Source organism: Oryza brachyantha, chromosome 9 (genome assembly GCF_000231095.2).
Source record: "Oryza brachyantha chromosome 9, ObraRS2, whole genome shotgun sequence".
In the NCBI taxonomy this organism is placed as follows: Eukaryota; Viridiplantae; Streptophyta; class Magnoliopsida; order Poales; family Poaceae; genus Oryza; species Oryza brachyantha.
In genome coordinates this window covers 10,583,355-10,603,715 of record NC_023171.2, presented here as the reverse complement: position 1 = coordinate 10,603,715, position 20,361 = coordinate 10,583,355, and the positions used below count along the sequence as shown (strand labels likewise).

General features: G+C 44.7%; 3 protein-coding genes, 1 long non-coding RNA gene and 1 pseudogene across 5 annotated transcripts; 1 reads left to right on the top strand and 4 right to left on the bottom strand.

Moving 5' to 3' along the window:
- The first annotated feature begins 4,218 nt into the window (after nucleotides 1-4,218).
- Nucleotides 4,219-8,824, top strand: LOC102706222 (65-kDa microtubule-associated protein 6-like). The gene is made up of 12 exons (XM_006660613.3): nucleotides 4,219-4,425; nucleotides 5,270-5,473; nucleotides 5,889-6,146; nucleotides 6,468-6,683; nucleotides 6,766-6,921; nucleotides 7,009-7,168; nucleotides 7,256-7,407; nucleotides 7,528-7,615; nucleotides 7,683-7,756; nucleotides 7,846-7,920; nucleotides 7,998-8,353; nucleotides 8,506-8,824. The coding sequence occupies exons 1-11, from the start codon at nucleotides 4,357-4,359 to the stop codon at nucleotides 8,337-8,339; spliced, it is 1,794 nt and encodes a 597-aa protein (XP_006660676.1). The 5' UTR covers nucleotides 4,219-4,356; the 3' UTR covers nucleotides 8,340-8,353; nucleotides 8,506-8,824.
- LOC121055312 lies at nucleotides 4,419-5,948 on the bottom strand. The gene is made up of 3 exons (XR_005812429.1): nucleotides 5,719-5,948; nucleotides 5,354-5,627; nucleotides 4,419-5,274 (listed from the first exon to the last, which is right to left on the bottom strand). It is a non-coding gene; the product is annotated as an uncharacterized LOC121055312 (long non-coding RNA).
- A 952-nt stretch (nucleotides 8,825-9,776) lies between the features above and the next one.
- LOC102705941 lies at nucleotides 9,777-12,030 on the bottom strand. 2 transcript variants are annotated; one of them, XM_006660612.3, is made up of 6 exons: nucleotides 11,743-12,030; nucleotides 11,564-11,631; nucleotides 11,300-11,460; nucleotides 11,152-11,233; nucleotides 10,625-10,738; nucleotides 9,777-10,162 (listed from the first exon to the last, which is right to left on the bottom strand). In XM_006660612.3, exons 1-5 carry the CDS (start codon nucleotides 11,780-11,782, stop codon nucleotides 10,625-10,627), a joined length of 465 nt encoding a protein of 154 aa, XP_006660675.1. In that variant the 5' UTR covers nucleotides 11,783-12,030; the 3' UTR covers nucleotides 9,777-10,162. The 2 variants fall into 2 exon arrangements, with proteins under 2 accessions (XP_006660675.1, XP_015696569.1); XM_015841083.2 differs by having other exon boundaries at nucleotides 9,777-10,159; nucleotides 11,743-11,866.
- Nucleotides 12,031-12,300: 270 nt separating this feature from the next.
- On the bottom strand, nucleotides 12,301-13,317 carry LOC102703520 (annotated as a pseudogene).
- Nucleotides 13,318-16,630: 3,313 nt separating this feature from the next.
- Nucleotides 16,631-20,108, bottom strand: LOC102703246 (protein indeterminate-domain 16-like). Its single transcript, XM_040527651.1, has 3 exons — nucleotides 19,571-20,108; nucleotides 18,924-19,326; nucleotides 16,631-18,165 (listed from the first exon to the last, which is right to left on the bottom strand). Exons 1-3 carry the CDS (start codon nucleotides 19,704-19,706, stop codon nucleotides 17,226-17,228), a joined length of 1,479 nt encoding a protein of 492 aa, XP_040383585.1. The 5' UTR covers nucleotides 19,707-20,108; the 3' UTR covers nucleotides 16,631-17,225.
- Nucleotides 20,109-20,361: the final 253 nt, after the last annotated feature.

Sequence of the window (20,361 nt, the reverse complement as noted above, 5' to 3'; positions counted from 1 at the left end):
TGACAAATTTGTTGTAAAGGGCAGAGTTCCTCATAGATAACTTTTTGACGCAGTATACTGATTTTGCTAAGTAAGAGAAACGCCCGAACTGTCTATATGATATGAATTTATGAAATGCCCCTCATGGAATAACATGGAAAGACCCTTTTCCAAATTTAGGTTTCCACCGTTTTGTTTCTGTAACTAAGTATAAGCCAAATTTTAAATTTTATAACTTAATTTAGAGTTAATTTTGCGGTTCCTTTTATCGTAGTTTATTTTATATCATTTGCTTTAAAAAAAGAAACTATTAACAGAGACACCCCATAAAAATGATGCTCAATTCCTATGTATAAAATACAAGATAATACGCAATTACACATCAGCAGCATATCAGCTTATGCCCTCATGCAGTAGACAGCGAACCCGCTGTGGCATTTGGTGTCAAATCAGGTCACTGTGGAATTTGGTACAGCGTCCACTTCGCGTCCTTTGCTCTGAATCACTTTACGATGCCTAATAAATTCCTTCTCCCAATCATACAATCTGACGCAGCACCCATGATTATTTGATTAATTAACCAGACCTAATCAGGCACAAGCACCGGCCGAAACTTTGCAAATCCTCTCGTGATTTAGCTAATGACTAGTATTAACACCACCTTTCCTCTCACCAAAAACAACTGCAATATATGAAGATTCAGAGGGAGTTGACCTGATTTCGCTGGCCGGTCGCTGGAGCTAGCACAAGATCAAACAATGCCTTTGACTCCCCAATCTTCAATAATGCGTAGGACGGTGACATTTATATCCATGGATTAGCCGGAAATGATTTGAAGCATATGATTTTTTTTTTCTGCGAAATACAGTGCAAATGTAGAAACTCATATACATGAGCGTGCACTGATCACCACTGTGACGCATACAAGCATGGACCATCTTTTCATTTTTTATAGGAAAAAACCAAATAACATATTTATAAACGGAAAATAATTTGTGAATAAAATTTTATACACGTGTTAATAGCGATCTAAAAGCTAACTGAAAAATAAACTAAGATAAAAAAATCCTCAAAATCAACTATAAATTTAAAGTTAAAAATTTAAATTTTGGCTTTTAAACGTAAACATAAGTCAATAGATAAGGATGCATATTCCTATGAGCATGTCCGAAAGGCTGCTTCGACATATTTTTTTGAGCTCGACGAAGTTATTACAAACGTCTCGCGATCGATGAGTATGTCATCTCAAACTAAAAGAACAGCTCTCAGTAAATACGACCGTCTATGTTAAGTTTCAAACTTCAGTAGAGAGGATTTCACAACAATAATAATCAACTGGACTACGCTCACTTCGCTTAAGTGTATAATGTTCTAGTACACTTTTTTATGTAATATAATGTACTGCTTAAATTACATGGTGTACTATATGTAAAGGACTGTTTGGAATAAAAGAATTAGGGCACGGCAGCCATGGCAAGATAACTAAGCTCCCTCGTTTTCTGCGCGCACGTTTTCTAAACTGCTAAACGATATATTTTTTATAAAAATTTTCTATAGAAAAGTTATTTTAAAAAATCATATTAATTTATTTTATATTTTTTTAATAATTAATAATTAATTAATCATATACTAATATATTATTACGTTTTTCGCGCAGGGTAAACTAACCCCTTCCTCCCATGCCGCCGAACGCAGCCCTAGGTCTACTTATAAGAATGTGCGACGGTGTGAGCCGGTGTGAGCAACCATGCAATTCTAATGTGACACACACGTGAATAAGTGAATTTTCCGTGCGCAGTTGAGATTAATTGGCTCAGACAATATTATTAGAACGGCAAGATTGTGGACACCTTTTGGACTCATCACTTTGCATGCCCCTCAAGAGGCAAATCGGATTTTAGGTGAAGAATAGCATCACATGATCCCATGCGGACCGCCCGTTGCAGCATAAAAAAGCAGCGGGTGCAGTTAATGGCGCGAGATCGGAATACTGTGCACGCAGGCAGTTCAGGTGGATCCAGTGATCTTCCTTTTCATTTTTTTTCCTACCCAACTGCTTCACAGTTCACAGCAAGAGGGTGATTGAGCCAAAATGCATATTTGTAAACGAAATTAATTTATGGATAAAATTTTATATGTATGCTTTTAGCAATCTAAAAGTCAAAGTTGAAAAATAAACTATGATAAAAAAAATCCTAAAATCAACTCTAAATTTAAGGTTGAAAACTTAAATTCTGGCTTATAAACATAAGTATAAGCGAAAATACGAGGCTATATATGTTTTGGGGGAAAGCTGCAGTGTTGTACCGCTGGTCTTGCTCTAATGTTTCTATATTGAAAGACAATTTACTCTTGTTACGTCGGCTTAGAATATAGGAGTACATAAAACATTTTTTATACTATTTGGTGAACGCGTATTTTCTTTTCCACCATTCAAATTTTGTGCATATCTCTTTAATTTACCACTATTCCGTTGGCACCCATTTCTCTTTTACCACTATAACCAGTGCTCAATGCTAGTTGACCATAAGGTTTGCTCCCCCAAAAAACCATTATGCCCTTATGGGACTAAAAATAGTTAGAAACACACAAAAAAATGTTTGATATTTTATTATTACATATTGTATACAATTTTATGGACATGAATTTTTTAATTAGTTATAAGGTGTATAACTTTAAAATGAAATATTAAAATGAAAATAATTTCGGATATCCACATATAATTATTGCATATCTATTAAATTTCTAATAAAAAGTAAACAATGTTCCCTAGGGTAAATTATTTTGCGAAACATTTAAGAACCAAATCATTCTATTGTATATTTGGAAAATAATAATAATAATAATATTCCCTTCTGTATATTTTATAATAATATCTTTTAATTTGCTAGCAGTTGGGCTTATTGGTATTTATTTTGTGTTTAATATTTAAAGTGCTAGTTCATTTAGGAACACCTACAAGGACTGTAAGGGTATAATAGTATTGGCACTCCTTCCCCCCACCACCACCCAAAGAAATCCATAAACATAACCAGAAACCAAGGTTTCAGGATAGAGCTAGGACAATGATATTCTCTGTTCCAAAATAAATGTTTTACTATAATCTCAAGAAACATTTAGTATATAGAAAAAATGACCAATGTAGCATTCATCAATATAAAGTTAGTATTGGTCAGTATGTAGAAAACGGTATCAAAGAGATTTTTTTTTTCATTTGTGAGTCAAGAATTGATAAGAGGGTAGAAGTTGATTTTTTTTACAAAGTTTAAATCTTACAAGTTCATTTCTTTTAATTGAGGGATTTAGCTAGTACTAGGATCATAGAATGATTTTTTTTGGCGATTACTAATATGCCCTAAGCTAGTGCATTGCCCAAGTTTAGTAGGGAATCTTATCTGAAACTATGGAACGTTCTGATAGTGGCCTACTGAACAGACACTGCCTACCTTTATATCTCTGTCAGTTCCCTTTCACCGAACAAAAAAGGACGACCAAAATTGTTTATATGATACGATGAAAATGGGTACTAGTAATTGATAGAGTGTAATAAGCATGAAAAAGAAAACGATGGGATAAATGTACTACTTTCTCCTCCAAAAGAGGAAGAGGACTGTAAATTTTGGTTCTATTTGCCATTTGCCCTGCTCCTTTAAGTTGAGAATTGCCTATAATTATTATTGATAGTAATTCCGTGAGGATTTGTGGTTTGTTAGTACAAACTACCAGTGGAACTACCTAAACCAAATCAATTTGTTTAAGAAAATTTTGAGGGAATCTTATTGTACAGCCACAACCATACCACACTAGTATTAAATATAAGAATTAAATAAATGAAAACAAAGGGCACCCTCCATTGCCTCTTCCCTCCACCATCTCCATGCTCACTGCCAACCTCCCCCCCAAACAAAAAGAAGTAACTGGCAAGCACCTAGCCAACCAATTGAAGAAGAAAGCTCCCAAATTCCCATGCTCTCTCATCCTTCTCCATCTCCACTCTCCTCCAGAGCTTTCCTCACATCTGATTCCTTTAACTAGCAGAAGGCAACAAAAAGGAAGCAGGGGTAGCTTAAATTTTCCAAAATCACCAGGAAAAAGAGCTTCTTTGCTCCCTAGGTTGCTGGCATTTTAGTGCCCAGTACTTCTTTTTGTTAGCTGCTGCCACCTTCTCTAATCCCAAGAGGGAGAAATGGAGTACTAGAAGGCTAAAATACTTCAGATGCTGGCCGGTTGCTGGAGGCCTAGGCATTAGGGGTGGAGAAGCCTGAGCTGAAGCTTTTGCCTCCACAATCCACAATCTTCTTGTCTCCTCTCTTTCCAGTTCTTCTCTCCTCTCCTCTGTGGACTCCTGCTGCTTCTTGGAGGTCTCCACTTGGTTAAATGATGGGATTAGGCGCTGGTCTCGGCATGGAAGCTACGAGCTGTGGTGCTTTGCTCAGGGAGCTTCAGGTACTCATCCTGCTCCTGTTCTTGAGTGAAGTATAGTTTCTGTTTTCTTGACCTCTTGTGTTACTAGTTCTTTGGCTGCAATTCCTTTTTTTTTCCTTACCTGTGCTGAATGCTGCCTCTGTCTTCCTGGTTCTTATTTACCTTTCTGGAGTGACAGTTCTAGGTTCCGTTTTGTTAAATTGTTCTTTCATGCGTGTTTCTCGTCGGAATCATTCAGAATTCACCACGTTTTCTGGTGAAATGTTACAGTAGGAATTCATTTGCAGATTCTGGCACCCTTGTGAATCTCTCTCGTTTGTTTGTCCCAGAGCCGAAGTTTCTTCAGCGATGCTGAAGAGCTCAGTGCTCTTGTGCTTATTCTTGTTGCACAAAAGTTGCACCTTTTTCTGTATGTTAGTATTCCTCCTGTATGTGTTGCCCTGTTTTTGTTGGTTGGTGTCGCTTTTGCTGAAACGCAGGCCCTTTTTTGTGTGTAAGGCTCTCTCTTTTTACCCTCCTGGTTCTTCAGCTGCTCAAAAAGCAATTCATTGATTCGGTTCAGGCCAGTGCGGCAGGCAGTTAGATGCGGGCAAATATGCTCTTTTGTGAAATCAAACAGTACTGTTTCTTTCCATGCAGTGTAATTTCTTGGTTAGAAAACTTTATTACTGCTTAAATTTACCATTTAAGATGCTCATGGGGAGTACATGAATCAGGCCCTAATGATTAAAACGTGTACTCTTTAACTGCCTGCTTCCTTAACTGTAACATGCTAAGATTGCTACTTTTGTCCATAAGTTTGTAGTACAATTACAGTATTGCTTCCATAAGTCACGCACTGCTGTTTCTTGGTTCTGGCAACCAGCAAATCTGGGCAGAGGTAGGGGAAAGTGAGGGCGAGAAGAACAAGGTTTTGTCAGAGATCGAAAGAGAATGCTTGGAAGTGTACCGCAGGAAGGTGGACGATGCCAATCGGACTAGGGTCCAGCTGCATCAGTCTGTGGCCACCAAAGAAGCTGAAGTTGCATCCCTAATTGCTACTCTAGGGGAGCATAAGCTGTATTTGAAGGTATGAAATGCACAGTGATTTTGATGCAATAATTAAGTTGGTTGTCTGTAGGATTCCTGAGTTCTGTCCACTTCCCTTGAAATGATGGAATGTGTCTTTCGTTCACAACATCCTGCTTCTTGTTCAAGTAGCTATGGTGTTTTATGGCTCAAACCTGTGAATAGGAAGACTTTTAGAATGTTAATGACTTCTCTCCACAGGCAAGGCAACAACAGTAAAATCTGAGCACAACACAAGCACCTTACTTAGAACTGTATGACTGAGTATGGATTCCAGTTGATAATGCACTGTTCAATTTACTGTGAAACAGTCCAACCCAGTTACTGCTTCATTGATGAACTGCACTTGTTTTTCTTTACTGTGACTTGTTACCAAGAGTGTTGCTATATTCACTAAATTCTCAACAAACATGCAGAAAGATAAGAGTGTTGTTCCACTCAAAGGTCAACTTGAGGCCATCGTTCCAGTACTTGAGACCTTAAAAAGAAAGAAAGAAGAGAGGATCAAGCAGTTTTCTGATATTCAATCACAGATTGAGAAGATTCTCTCGGAGTTAAGTGAATATAGTGATAATGATACCAAGGCAAATGGTGTTATCGTCGATGAAAATGATTTATCAACAAGGAAGCTTAATAATTACCAAACGCAGCTTCGCACCCTTCAGAAAGAAAAGGTATACCATCGCAAGCATTTTATTTAAGATCCTTGGGATTTCTAGCTAATCTGAACTTTCCAGCTGTTTTCCCTGAGATCATATTATTTGTATTGCGGACTAGGAATAACTAGACCTATAAAAGAAAGAATGCTCTTGCTTTTCAGATTTTGTTTCAAGATATATATTTTTTCAAGGTTTTAAGAAGTTCGAACCCTCCAAGCTCTTTTTGATGTGAACTATGACCGCAAACTTCATCTACCTGCCAATTCTTTGTGTGCATTTTTTTTCTTTTTGAAAAGTTTGTGTGCATTTATTGATTGCTGTCTATACTATTTTCAGTCTGATCGCCTTCACAAAGTTCTGGAGTATGTAAATGAAGTGCATTGTTTGTGTGGAGTACTCGGGATTGATTTTGGAAAGACTGTAAATGAAGTTCATCCCAGTTTACATCAGAATGGTCTTGAGCAATCCACAAACATCAGCTACAGCACACTGGAAGGTCTTGATAGGACAATAACAAATCTAAAAGCAGAACGAAAATCTAGAATCGATAAGGTCCTCTTAAGTCTCCTTTCTTTTGGTTTTTTGTTAATTGTAAATTCTGCATAACACATCGTCAAACAATAATTCCTTATAGATGAGAGAGACAATGGAATCATTGTGTCAACTCTGGAAGATAATGGACTCGTCTGAAGAAGAGAAAAGACAATTTAACAAAGTGATGAGTGTTCTCATATCATCAGAAGAGGAAATCTCATCCCCTGGTGTTCTCTCACAGGAAACAATTGAAAAGGTTTTTACCAGTTTGCTTTGTTTTAATCTCTACTTTGTTCACAGGTTAACTTACTTTTAACTGCTCCATATTTAAATTATCATGCAGATGGGTGCTGAGGTTGAGAGGTTAACAAAACTTAAAGCTAGAAGATTAAAAGAAATTTTCATGAAGAAGAGGTTAGAATTAGAAGAGATATGCAAAACTGCACACATAGAACCTGATGCCAGTACAGCCCCTGAGCAAACTAATGAAATGATTGATTCTGGTACTATTCTATGTATATTGCTGCTGCTGCATTCACCTGTTACTGCTGTATATAAGTTTTAAATTTTCCTGTGCATGTTCCATCCAGGCATGCTTGACCCTTCTGAGCTTCTAGCAAATATCGAATCACAAATATTGAAAGCAAAAGAAGAATCCCTTAGCAGAAAAGATATTATGGACAGGATAGATAAATGGATTGCTGCTTGTGATGAAGAGGCTTGGCTTGAAGAATACAACCAGGTATTCAAAGCTGATTTCTTTCAGAATTAAATGCTACAAATGCTGCCAAACCCATGTATATTTTTTCAGAGAATCCTGTGTTTCAAAACAATGAAAAATGGTATTATATATCTTTTGCAGGACTCAAAGAGGTACAGTGCTGGAAGGGGTGCTCACATAAACCTAAGAAGGGCAGAGAAGGCACGGATTTTGGTGACCAAAATCCCAGGTATGCGAGTGCAATTGTAGGATAATCATCTGTACTATTCAGTTATTCCAATGCATTTTTTTTGCAGCTATGGTGGATAATCTGATAAATCGAACATTTGCTTGGGAAAGTGCACGAAACAAGCCCTTCCTCTATGATGGGGTATGCATACATTCTAATGGACAATATAGTAATATAGTACATAAACAATTAGTTAGTTTCATGATATGTTGACACTCAATTTTTGACAGGGGCGTCTAATATCTGTTCTAGAAGAATACAGACTAAACAGGGAGCAGAAAGAAGAGGAAAAGAGGAGATACCGGGTAGAATTTTATTACCAAAACACCGATAATATCAAAAAAATATTGGGCCTTTAAACATTGTTTTTGCACTGTTGCAGGACCAGAAGAAGTTGGAGACCATCCTACTCAAAGAGAAAGAAGCTATTTTTGGATCTAAAGGAAGCCCAAAGAGGGCAGTCAGCTTAAATAGAAGGACAAATGGGTACCGTTCGAGTGGAAATGCCAGTGGACTAATGACTCCAAATCCTCGGCGATCATCTCTTGGTGGTGCTACTCCTGAGCTTTTGACGCCCAGGTCGTATTCTGGTCAGCACAATAGATACTTTGGTGACTCGAGGTCAAGGAGGCTATCAGCTACTCAATTGAACTTCGGTGACGACTCATTATCCACATTTACATCCATTAGCGGTTCTGAACCAGAATCCCCTTCTTTGGGATGAATTCAGTAATGCCGGTAATATTTCAATCTCCCGATGCATTTCTTTTCTAATAATAGGCTATTAAACACAATTCCAATGAATGAACTGAACATGCATTACTTCTTACTATCAAGGAACATTACTGTTACCAATTGCCTAGTAATTTTATTGTTATTTCATCTGGCAGGTCAATTTGTTGGTCTTATTGCCAAGTGATCACCACTGTAAATGGAGCACTATGCTACGAGTTTCTTGCATTTCTATGTACATTACTGATGTCTTGTATTTAGCTGGTATTGACTTGTGTAAGCACTGGATTGGTTGACTTGGTTTGGGTTTGGAGTTGATGTTTTGAGTTGATGGCTTTGTAGACTGACAGTTAGGTGAAAGATACAGGAAGTGATTTTGGTTGGGGGCAGTCACATGTACCATATCAAAATTTATGTGATTGGCTTGTCTAATTATGTACTTTATGTGTTCCAACCATGCACAAGCACAACTAGCTTAAAATCCATGTACAGTTTCTACTTCGGTATTAGCTTCTATCTCATGCACTGTTTTTTGAACATTTATCTTATGAGCACAACATACGGAATCGATAAGACTTGGATGATTTTTCTTAGATAATGGGATCTAACTACAGATGCAATGAAGTAAAATATCTCACAACTAATATCTATCCACATCCATAATGATTTTCTTAATTTGGCAAAATTCCTGGGCAGAATCTTTGGAATTTTGCAAGAAGATCGAAATAATAGTTATATACTATCTCCATCCTAAAAATAAGCGATTTTGGCTAGGAATTCCACTGTATTTTTCAGGCAACCCCAACTGAAACAACCCCACGAAAGATAAAAGATACTGAAGAGACAGAACCTGGAGGGAGATGAGCGCCAGCCACTTGCTCCTGTCATCCACCGGGCAACGACCACTTCGTCTTCGATCACATTCAAATTCCGTCTTCGCCTTCTTCTGTTGTCACGTCCCCAGTTTGCTGTCCAATTGATGTGGGCAGGGGAGATGAAAAAACCTGCAGTTATAGGGACATAATTGGCAGATGGTTGCATACCAACATCAAGTTCAAGTGTCTAAATTCAGGTCCAAACATAAGCTTCTGTTCTCTTTTTTTGTGATTACACAGAAGATACAAACGATGCACCTGAAAATAAGACTTTCAGTTAAGGTTTTACTATATCTTGACAATAATCGACATGTTTCCATCAATTCCACAATTCCGTCTGGCCATCACATCTTCTAAACAGCACAGCTCAGCAAAAAATAATGTCGATGAAAAGATCCTGGAAAGTATGCTTGCCTGAAGTTTGCAAAGAATCAGGACAAGGACAAGAGGTCACTTAATAAGTACTATTTTTTTTAATCAGAATAAGCACATGATGCTGCAATTTAAATCTCAGCATATGGAAGTGTAAATCTCTTCAGATCCTCACAGATGGATTGACAAGATGGAAACATGCCTTAACATTATAATTTACAAACCATCTAATACAAAATTTTCAGCAGATGACTCATGTTGTAACTACATTCCGTTATATATCAAAAAGAAAATAAGCGACTGGGGTGGCAACCGCGCTGCATCTTCTTTCCTTTCATAACCATAACAGTTCGCACTAACTTGCTATAGTAAGCAACTACATGGACAAATATCAGTTATAGAGCATTCTTAGATTCCTTCGACACTCTCAGGGTGACAAGATACACAGGGACAAGAGGATATTACATTAGGCCACAAAGCTACAGTATGCAAAAAATCATTCACTCCGTAGTGTTGCTTTTATCCTTCACAACCAATCACCAGACTCCAGCTAAGCAAATATTCCCTGCTGTTCAATGAATGTTGCATGTCAGTCAACTCAACATGACAAATTTAGGCAACAAATAACAAGTCGGACTCACTAAAATATGTAATTGCTTTGTCTGATGGCATACAACATCAGGGATTGTAAATTAGATTACTATTCCCTCCGTTCCATCTTATAAGACTTTTTGGCTTTACCTAAATTCATTTATGTGCTAATGAATCTAAACAAATATACAAAACATATACATTAATATATGGATAAATCTAGACAAACCCAGAAAGTCTTATAATATGGAACAAAGGGAGTACTTCAATTGAATAGCATGAGGGAGACTCAGGGGACCATGTTGGATTATTGAGAGTACATATTTTTCCAGGTAATATGCCCCCTAAGCAATTACTACATTGCAGAAGGTCCATACATTCTACGGCCAAGTGTACAATGTAACAGGAAGTTGTAAAACATTGATAAACACAGGCATACCTATGCAGATTTCCGAAGCAGCCAGGACAAGACGTAGCAGAGGGCAGCATCCACAGACGACAACACAACAATGAATACAGCAACAAGTAAAAGAGTAAGCGTAGCAGTCCTCAACTGCAAATGATAGAACTTTTTTTATCAAATCAAACACAGGTAAGTGCAAAGATACCATCAATGGCATACCAATTCAAGAATGTTAACAGACTTAGACAATAAAACCATCACAAAACTGCATCCGTATTCACTTTAGAGTTATTTATTTGTTCAATAAACTTGTTAAACACAGACATAGGGTACACTGGAATCTTACAATCAACCTACTGTATCGGCTCTATCATACATTAAGAGATCTTCCTACACCAGACATGCAACAGATTCAATATATCCTCAAAGTGCCCATACCTTGTCCAATTGACTCAACTATAACAAATATGAGCCGAAAAAAAATCATACTTAATGCCGTACCACAATTCACAGCAATATTTGACAAACAAAATCTATAGGTCAACTCTGTGCAAATGGCATACCGTGTTGCGAAAGCCCGGCCACTCCAGGTGCTTCAACTGCCTCGGCTGCTCAGCCAGGAAGGCCACAAAGCTCCTCAGACCCCTAAAGGCAGCACAACTCAATGACACCAGCATACATCACAAACATGGCAGCAAAACCTCCACTCACCAAGTGATGTCTCTGACCACTGCCAGCCACAGCGGCTCATCGTCATCAAACTGGTATTGGCCAGCGCGGAGACCCTGACCTCCATGGCCAGTCGCAGCCACACATTTCCAGCGGCTGACCGGAGTAAATCGTAGAAGAACACAAGTGTGAGCCTTGGCAACCTGTAATAACAGCAAGCAATGTGCAGCTCTAGCATTAGCAACCAAGCAAGCAGCATACGGAACAAAGCATTAGGGCTCCACGATGCGCCGCCGAAACTACAACCATCAGACGCGGAGCTCTCGTCAGGCCGCAGACCACAGACGGGTCGCGCCTTGGAAGCGGAGGCGAGCCTGCGAACGACGGGAATCGGGGGCAAGACACAGATGGTTAGGCCAGTAAAGAAAAAAAAAAATCTGATAGGGAAGGGAAGAGAGAGCAACTTGGAGGCGAGAGGCTGCGACCTGCGGATAGAGGCAGCGCGGTCGCGGCCGGACCGGCCATCCCCGCCGGAATCTGCCGGCGCGCGTTCGCGCAGGGTGGAGGGCTCCGGTGGGAATTGTGGGAAGGCGGGAGGGGGTGATTCGGGAATCGGCTAATCCGTTGCCGCCACCGCCGTCGCCTCTCTCCCCTCTCGCGGCCGTGTGCCACGGACGCCGAGCAAAGCCGCGTTCCGGCGGGCGCGGCGCCGCGAGGTTTCTCGGCCGCTCGCCGTCGTGCCGTGCGGGTTGCTTGGAAAATACGAGATGGGCCGCTTGTGTGTGATTCGCGCTAGAAAGGAAACCCAGTGGGCCTGAACATGGCCATATGGGCCATAATTCCTTGTAAAGCAGGCCCAATAGGAAAGGAATTCATTTGGGCCTTCTTCCCGTCTCCTCCCGTCGCCAAGTCATCGTCTTCTCGACCACAAAGCTTCGGGGGCTTGGCGGCGCCGGCGTTGCACGAGAGGACGGTCTGCCATCCACCTTCGCCGGAGCCGAAGGTGGTGGAGGCCACCACGGCGGTCGGTGCAGATAATCGTTTCATGGTTCATGGTTGAAACGAGGAGCATACCATTGCAGTGGACCGGAGTCGGACGACTCCACGTACCAATACCTTGTCCTTGTGGAAAGTCTTGTAGATGGACTTGTTCCTTTGTTACCACCCTGCGCGTCATCGTCGGCGTCGAGCGTGAGGAGCCTCCCGAGTTCCCGGACGTCCTCGTCGGGGAGGCGCTGGAAGGCCGGGAGCCTGCGGGCATTGACGACGCCGAGCGAGCGGCAGAGCTCGAGGTACGATGACAGCTGCGCGCTCTGCTCCGCCGCCCTCCAGAGGATCTTGATGCCCGCCGCGGCGGTTGAGTTGCTTGGGCCCGGTGCCGTCGGCCCGGGCACGCCGGCGAGGAACCGCTCGACGCATATCTCGCTGTAGACCTGGAAGATTTTGATGAGCGCGCAGTCCATGGCTTCCAGGACGAGGGGTACCTCCATGCCGTCGCCGTACGGGCGGATTTGCAGGAGCAGCTCGCGCAGGAACTGCAGCTTCGTTACTCGGTCGAGGCGGGCGACGCAACGGTCGGTGTCGTCGTCGTCGTAGCCTTGATGTTTTGTTCCGCCGCTAGGAGGGAACGGTAGTCGAGGAAGCGGAAGTAGGCGTGGACGAACGCGGAGAAGGCGAGGGACTTGGCCGGCGGCGCCGAGCGGTCGCGGAAGTCGGCGAGCTCGAATGGGACGCGCCCGGCGCGCGGCGAGACGTCCGAGCGGAGGAGCACGCCGTGCGCGACCATGAGGGGCATTGAGCGCCACGGCCCAGCGCCCGAGCGCCCACACGACGGGCCGCGCCAGCGCCGACGACGTGCGCGCCCACCTGAACACCCACCCGGCGCTCCGGTAGTCCACCCACCTCTCCTCGTGGCTCGTGGAGCGGACCACCGCCGCCTCCAGCTCGCGGTGGTGGTGCCACTGCCACGGCCTGCGCGGCCGCGCGCGCGCCAGGAGCAGGCTCCTCCGGTCCTTCACGGCCGCCGCGGCACGGCGCCACCACTGCCTGAACGACCCCATCGCCGCGCTACAAAAAAAAAAAAAAAAAAAGGATGTAACAAAAAAACGTAAAAAGAACAGGTGATTGTACCAACAGCATCCAGGTCAAAGCATCCAAACATTGCCGGGCCACGAGCAATTCATGCAGTTCTTAGCACACCCAACAACCAGCCGGGCATTGATGTGCTAAATACAGAAAACGAGTTCAGTTCAGGCCAAAGAATACATACAGCCTGTATCAACAGCTGAACAGAACACATTGGATCATAGCATGCGTTGTACTCGTAGCTGTTGGTTTTCTTTGGCAGCATCGTCTTTCGCAGAGTTCTGAGAGGGAGACAAGGGGACAGGAGAGACATATGTCGAGTTGAGCCGGAGCGTACGCAGTGACGAGCGGCCCCCTCCCCTGCATCTGAATGCACAGAAACCGACGCAGCGCCTGCTGGCTGCTGCTTGCCTTGCCTGCCATTGCCAGCTCCACGAGCTGCCTGCCTCTGTCTCTACTCTCTGAATTCTGAATTCATTGCGACCGATACGCGCGCGTGCAGGGAGGGGTTGTGGACATGTCCTGCACAGGAGATTGATCGATCGCGAATTCGCCATGGCTGGTGGCGTTCGACGCCAAGGGACCAAGCCCGCACCGAGGAGGAGGAGGAGACCATGCCCATCCCTAGGCTACCGGCCCAGTTTCAGATTCACCACAACGAAATGGCTTTCTTTCTTTCTTTCTTGCTGTGGAGACATGAGGTCAGGTGCATGGCCCATGATCATTATGGTATATCTCAGCCACCTAAATATAAATATATACAGATCTACACAACCGGCAGAAGATCATTTCGTTTTCCTCTTCCCACTTAAGGGTCTACTGTAAAGAAATTTGAACTCAAAATTTAAGCAGATTTTAGTTGAGTTACAACTTATTTCATGAAAAGGAGCGAGGGCATTCATTCCTTCATCGGTCAAAATTTTCTTTTAAGATTATAAGGTTGTCTCAAGAGATATTCCCAGGAAACTATAGCCATGTATTAGGTTCAACAAGGTTTTTGTTGTTGATCTCTTCTATCTTTTGCTATATGTAAGGAGTAGGGATGGCAATGGGTATATATCTATCGGGTTTTGTTGCCCCATACCCATATTCATGATAACTAAAAATTCATGTCCCATTACCCATATATACCTGATAGCTAGTGGGTATAAGATTTTCCTCATACCCGGATGTGGGTGATTATACCCAAGGGGTACTCATAACCATATCATTAACTCATAGCAATGGTAATTTTACACAATGATTAGATAATTATATCAACCATCAAAATCATGTTAGATAACAATATTATTAACATTAATGTTTTAAAAAATTGAACAAATCATATGAATATTATTTAAAATAAAGAAACTAGATAATAATTTCATACAATCAAACTAGAATAGAGGCTCCGCATATGATTTTTTTTACAATGTGTTGGTGGGTACGGATGACTAAAAAACAAACCCATACCCACATACCTAAAGGGAAAAGATTTTGTCCTATTAATAGACCCATGAGTATAAGAAATAGATCATATATAACTTTTAATAGAGTAAAAAGCCCAATAAATTTTCGGGTCGTGAGCCTCGTTGCCATCTCTAGTAAGGACTAAGCAAGAATGTACTACTTATTTATCCATTTGGGGTATTGCCCATAAACATTAAAAAAAAAGTTACTTTAGACTATCTAGAATGCTTCTTATGGTTTATACTTACTAATTTTACAGTAATTGAAAAATTAATTCGACATGCCAAATTTTTAGTATCCCAAATTATCTAGTAGCCGAAGGTATCAAGTTTTTATATTTTTATATTCTTGTCGTTTTAGACATGGATATGGTCAAACTTTTTAGACTTTGACTATTAGTAGAATTTAAAATATTTAAGTTAGAAAATACTAGGATCACATGGGTAGATAAGTCTTAAAAAATCAATAAAACTAAACATTTATTTTATATAGAGAGAGAAAGAATAATAGTCAAATATATGTTTTGACGACCGTGTTATTATATAAAACGACGAGAATTATCTAACTGGATGGAATACTTAAAAAATATTGTACCGAAGGTATCATTTCAATGACGATGAAAAAAGCTAAAATAAAAGTTAGCAAGTGCCATCCTCTCAAATTTTAGGGCGTACCTTAGTTGTCGTTGCAGTGAAGTTGTGTTCCTAAAAGAAGATAGGCAAGTGTGTCATCAATCATATTTCTTAGGTGCTTAGTAGTACAAATTAACGATGAACAGACAAACAGAGGCAGATCAGAACAGAAGATATATAGCAGTGTGGCATCAATCATGCCAGATGGGTCGATCGGCTTTAGCTTTACACAGCATAACACCTACATCAATGACAGTACTGTAGCCATATTAAACAACGGCAGATAGACAGAAGAGGGCGCAATATTCTCGGTAGTGCAGCACCAGTGCATATCACATGCAGCACACATTCGCGGATGCATCAGCTTTCTTCCACCTCCAGCTCGAGCTATCACCAAGCCCCTCGATCAATTCCTATCTAGCTAGAGCTTCAGCTAACTATACAAAGCTAGTGTACTCGCATGCATCACAAAAGCCACACACGCACAAACTCGATCGATCGATCGATGGATGATTCAGAGGCATCTCATGTCAGCAGCTGGTTGTGTGAGCTGCATTGCTGCATGCCTCGGTTTCTGCTTCTGTGCTGCATATGCTTGTGCCATTTCACCTGGTCTCTAGCTGACTAGCTCTCGATCTGTACGCTTGCTTTCAGCTAGCGGCAAACTCGATCTCACACCTTTCTCTCGCTTGTAGGAGTACGAGCGACGCAGGGCAGGCAGGCAGGAGCAGTAAATATCGCCTTCTGCATATCTTTCAGCGCTAGGCATGAGAGACGACGGTGGTGGGTTCAGAGCAGACATGCGGCCGAGAGAGAGAGAGGGGATCAGACAAGCGGAGACCCGGCCATGGCGGCACTGAAAACCACGCGCACCCTCTCCCTCCCTCCCTCCAAGCCGCATCAGTTTCACCGCTCATTACTATCCCTACCGCTCGTTTCGGCTGTCCAGGATGGCATTTTGTGTTTCTGCGTGTTGTTTTGGACTGCTTGCGCCATTGCTGACCGGTCACAGTAGCTGGGAGGAGCTTTGAGCTCTGTACGCCGCCTCCGGCAAAACATAAAACTAGAAGATAACAGAGATACCGTTACGTTCTACGTAAAATTACTTAAAGTTTAGTGTCTTTTAATACCTTAGATAATAGAATATACCAAATTTTATATAAAAGACACCTATGGTACAATCTCAAAGATAAAAAATGCTCTAAAACTAAACCCTTTCGTAAGCATGTTTTCAAACAATTAAACGATAAGCTCTCTCTCAATCGTTTAAGCGCCCAGCTGCTCGCCGTCTGCTCAGATATATGATTCTTCCATCAACTTCCAAGTTCCAACTCGTCTCATGCTTCCCTTTTCCCTTTTTCCTCCAGCTGGCTCGATCAAATGCAGCACAAATACTCAAAAGTTTTGTTTCTCCAAATTCAAAAGGAATTAAACAGGCATTGAACAAGTTGTCGTGAATTATGTCACCGGTTTCTTGGTACCTGACACTTTACAACGGCATCAACTCTCGACTGCTCTCAGTAATGCTGTCTCGGGAAAGTCCAATAGGAAGCAAACAACAAAAAGATTCCATGCACGTCACGATTAGCAAGCCCTGCTTAGCTTTCCGGTCTGCATGCAGCTCGGGAAGAAAGACACAAGAAAAAATTGCACTAGCTAACCTAGCAGCATGCAGCAGCGTATATCTCTCGCCATGCGTCATCTTGATGGGTGAGACAAGAAGCGATTCAGAGGTAGACGAAGATGATGCATGGCGGGCGAGCTAGCTGGATGTGTTTTTCTTTCGTCCGACGAGGAGGTAGCTATATCATGTCCATGTTAGTGTGCTGTAGGCGCCTCCGCGTGGCGTCGACGTCGAGGGACTCGTCGGCGTCGCCGCCCTCGGTGACGACGGAGGACACGTAGCTACAGGCCACCTCGGAGCTCATGGCGGCCGGTGGCGGCCCCGCGCCACCCGCGCGGAACTTGTGGCGGCAGCTGAAGCAGGTGATCGACAGCAGCGTGGCGTTCACCTGCCGCACGGCGTGGTCGCGGAGCGCGTGGGCGCGGCTCAGCTCCATCTGCGCCTGGTGCCGCATGCGCCTGGCCGTCGCCAGCTCCTGCTCGGCGAGCTCCACCTGCCGCCTCGCCTGCGCGCGGGCCTCGTCGGCCGCGACCTTCTCCGCCATCGCCTGCCGCAGCTGCTCCCGCGCCGCCTCCTTCGCGGTGACCGCGGCCGACGCCTCCCCGCTCTGCCCAGCTGCGCCCATGAGGTCATCGCCGCTGCAGACGCCGATGGAGAGCTCCAGATGCGTGGAGGCGTCGTTACCCTGAGAAACAACCGTCGACTGGTGAGCCGCCGCCGCCGCGTAGTAGCACGCCCCCATCCCCGGAGCGGCGCCGGCTGCATTGAACGGAGGCATGAGCTGTAACTCAAGGCTGTGCGCGGCGCCGCCACGGTAATGATCGTACGACGGCGGCGACGGCGCCTTGTCGAACCGGCCGCGGAACGCGCCAGCTTTGGGACTCGGCATCGCCGGGGCCCCGGGCCAGGCGACGGGGCTGACAACAACGTCGCTGGATGGGCTGGTGCTAGACGCGGTCCGCGACAGCGACACCGCCGCCGCCGCAGCCTGCTGGTCCTCCTTCTCCCGCTCCAACACCGCTACGCCGCACGCCGTCGACACGTTCCCCGCCTCCGCCGCCGCCGCCTGCCCGCGGCTGGCATTGCACGTGTCCTGGTGCTCGATGAAGCTCTCCACCCTGCAGCGCACACATCAGCACCACGTCAATACACAATCCCAAAACAAAGAACGCCGCCGACCGCCCGACCGGTGCAGAGACCACACCGTCACCGCCGAACTGAACGACGAAGCCAACGGCAAGCGAGACGACGAGAGCCGGAAGAGACTTTTATTGTATGTGAGAAGTGATCAAGATCGATTAACCGTTTTGGATCTACCTACGTGAACGACGCCGGTGCGGCGCTACGGCCGGCCGTAGCTGGGCCTGCAGCTTGGTGCTTGGATGGGATCAATGGATCATGGGATCACCGCAAGTTGGGAAGCAGGGAGACACAGAGACGCCTGCCTCGAGCTTAGCCTGTCAAGCATGAGAGTCTGGACCCGGCTCGTCGGCTCGCGCGCGGCCATTGAATCCGCGGCCGCGCGGCGCGCAAAGATGCATAAGCGGGGAGCAGCGGCTGCCGCTGAAACAAATGCGCAAGCAGGTGGTGGACACGCTCGAGCAGGGACAGACACGGGAACATGGAAGCTATAGCTCTGCCGCTGCGTGGCGTTTTCCCTCGGGAATTGTGCTCTGATCCGCGGCCGGCCGCTCTAATGCAACAATCATAACCCGAAAAAAAGAACATCCCAGCGGCGACGAGACGACGGCGAAGAAAAGGGAAACCGAAAAAAGGGAATCCTTTGAAGAAAGTGAACCGAATTAATCAAGAACTTGTAAAGAAAAAGGAGAAGAATTAAAAACGTTTTAATGGAGATGGGATTTGAGGTGTTTACCGGGAGAAGACGCGGCCGCAGTCGCAGGAGTGGCCGCGGGTGCCGCAGGTCTTGAGGTGGGCCTTGTAGTCGGAGTGGACGGCGTAGGCCTTGGAGCAGCGGGCGCACGCCCACTGCCGGTGGCCGCTGTGCTTGCGGCGGAAGTGCTTCTTGATGCCGACGAGGTCGCCGAGCGCGTGGGAGGGGTCGTGGTGCAGGCACGTCGGCTCCGGGCAGACGAACACCCGCTTCCGCGCCGACTCGCCGGCCTCCCGCTTCAGCAGCTTCCACGGCACCTTGTGCCGCCGCCGGTGCATCTGCAGGTTCTGGTCGCGCTGGAACCCCTGGTTGCAGATCTCGCACACGTACCGGTCCGACTCCAGCAGCGTCCTCGGCGAAAGCGACACCACCTCCGCGTCCGGGTCTGCACCACCGCCGCCGCCGCCGCCCGCCGTTGCATGCATGCACCACCACCGAACGCATCCATGTTATTGTCGTCGCCATTGCCGCACCGGCCAGCGGCCACCCAACTCAACGCACACAAAATTTACATGCAACAAAAAAATCTATCCTGCCACTCTACCACCACCACCACCGACCCATCTACCAATAATTGGATGTGCAGTTAGATGCACTACGCTCGAATACGGGCGGCGTGGTTAGCTTACCTGGCGTGCCGGCCGGCCGTCGCTTCTTCTTCGTCGAACCGGCGGCCGTGGCGATCTGCAGCGACCGGAACGGCTCCGGCGTAGTCGCCTCGTCCGGCAGCGGCGGCCCGGCCGTCGGGGCGCAAGAACCCAACATGGCCACCTCTCCAAGAGTCCCAGGTAGGTACTCTTGGCAGCTTACAAGGAAACAAGAAGGGCAAACAAAAAAAAATCCCTCTTTCCTTTCCTGTTCTCGTCTGAGCACGATCTCTTAGACGATGGAAACGGAATGGCTAGCTTGCACTCCGTCTATATAGCTGGCGACGAGGAGGAAGAAGAAGAACAAGGACAACAAGAAGAGATCGGCGAAAGAACAAATGGGAGAGAATGGGAGTACTATAATATACTAGCATGAGCTTGCAATGAGGAATCAAGAAGAGAGATGTGAGAGGGAAGGAAGGAGGAAGAAAGGGTCTTGGAGTTGGCTTTTTGTGGGATGCTACAGAGACAACTCCAAAGGAGGAGAGAGGTTTTGAGAGAGGGGAGGAGAGGAGGCTGCAGCTTTCCACCGGCTTTAGGTTTTAGCAGCTTTCTTTGGGGTTATATGGGGGAGAGAGCTAGAGTTGGTAAGTACTGCTTCTTTCTGAGGTTTGTGTCTTAATTGCCTTTCAGCTAGGACAGGAGGGACTTGCTGGCAACTCAATAAATAAAGGCATTTTGGGAGCAATGGAAAAAAAAGGAGATTACAGACACAAACACACAATGATCCTATAGATATGGGTGAGTAGATGGATGGATTGATGCATAATGGA

Bases quoted from the DNA above. Each gene is read 5' to 3' on its own strand.
- LOC102706222 (XM_006660613.3), top strand. From the start codon at position 4,357: ATGATGGGATTAGGCGCTGGTCTCGGCATGGAAGCTACGAGCTGTGGT. The intron at 5,474-5,888 runs GTATGAAATGCA...ACAAACATGCAG, and splicing joins AGCATAAGCTGTATTTGAAG to AAAGATAAGAGTGTTGTTCC. The intron at 6,922-7,008 runs GTTTTTACCAGT...ATTATCATGCAG, and splicing joins CACAGGAAACAATTGAAAAG to ATGGGTGCTGAGGTTGAGAG.
- LOC102705941 (XM_006660612.3), bottom strand. From the start codon at position 11,782: ATGGCCGGTCCGGCCGCGACCGCGCTGCCTCTATCCGCAG. The intron at 11,461-11,563 runs GTTGTAGTTTCG...CTGTTATTACAG, and splicing joins CGAGAGCTCCGCGTCTGATG to GTTGCCAAGGCTCACACTTG. The intron at 11,234-11,299 runs GTGAGTGGAGGT...TGCTGCCTTTAG, and splicing joins GTGGTCAGAGACATCACTTG to GGGTCTGAGGAGCTTTGTGG.
- LOC102703246 (XM_040527651.1), bottom strand. From the start codon at position 19,706: ATGTTGGGTTCTTGCGCCCCGACGGCCGGGCCGCCGCTGCCGGACGAG. The intron at 19,327-19,570 runs GTAAGCTAACCA...GCGGTGGTGCAG, and splicing joins ACGGCCGGCCGGCACGCCAG to ACCCGGACGCGGAGGTGGTG. The intron at 18,166-18,923 runs GTAAACACCTCA...TGTGCGCTGCAG, and splicing joins TGCGGCCGCGTCTTCTCCCG to GGTGGAGAGCTTCATCGAGC.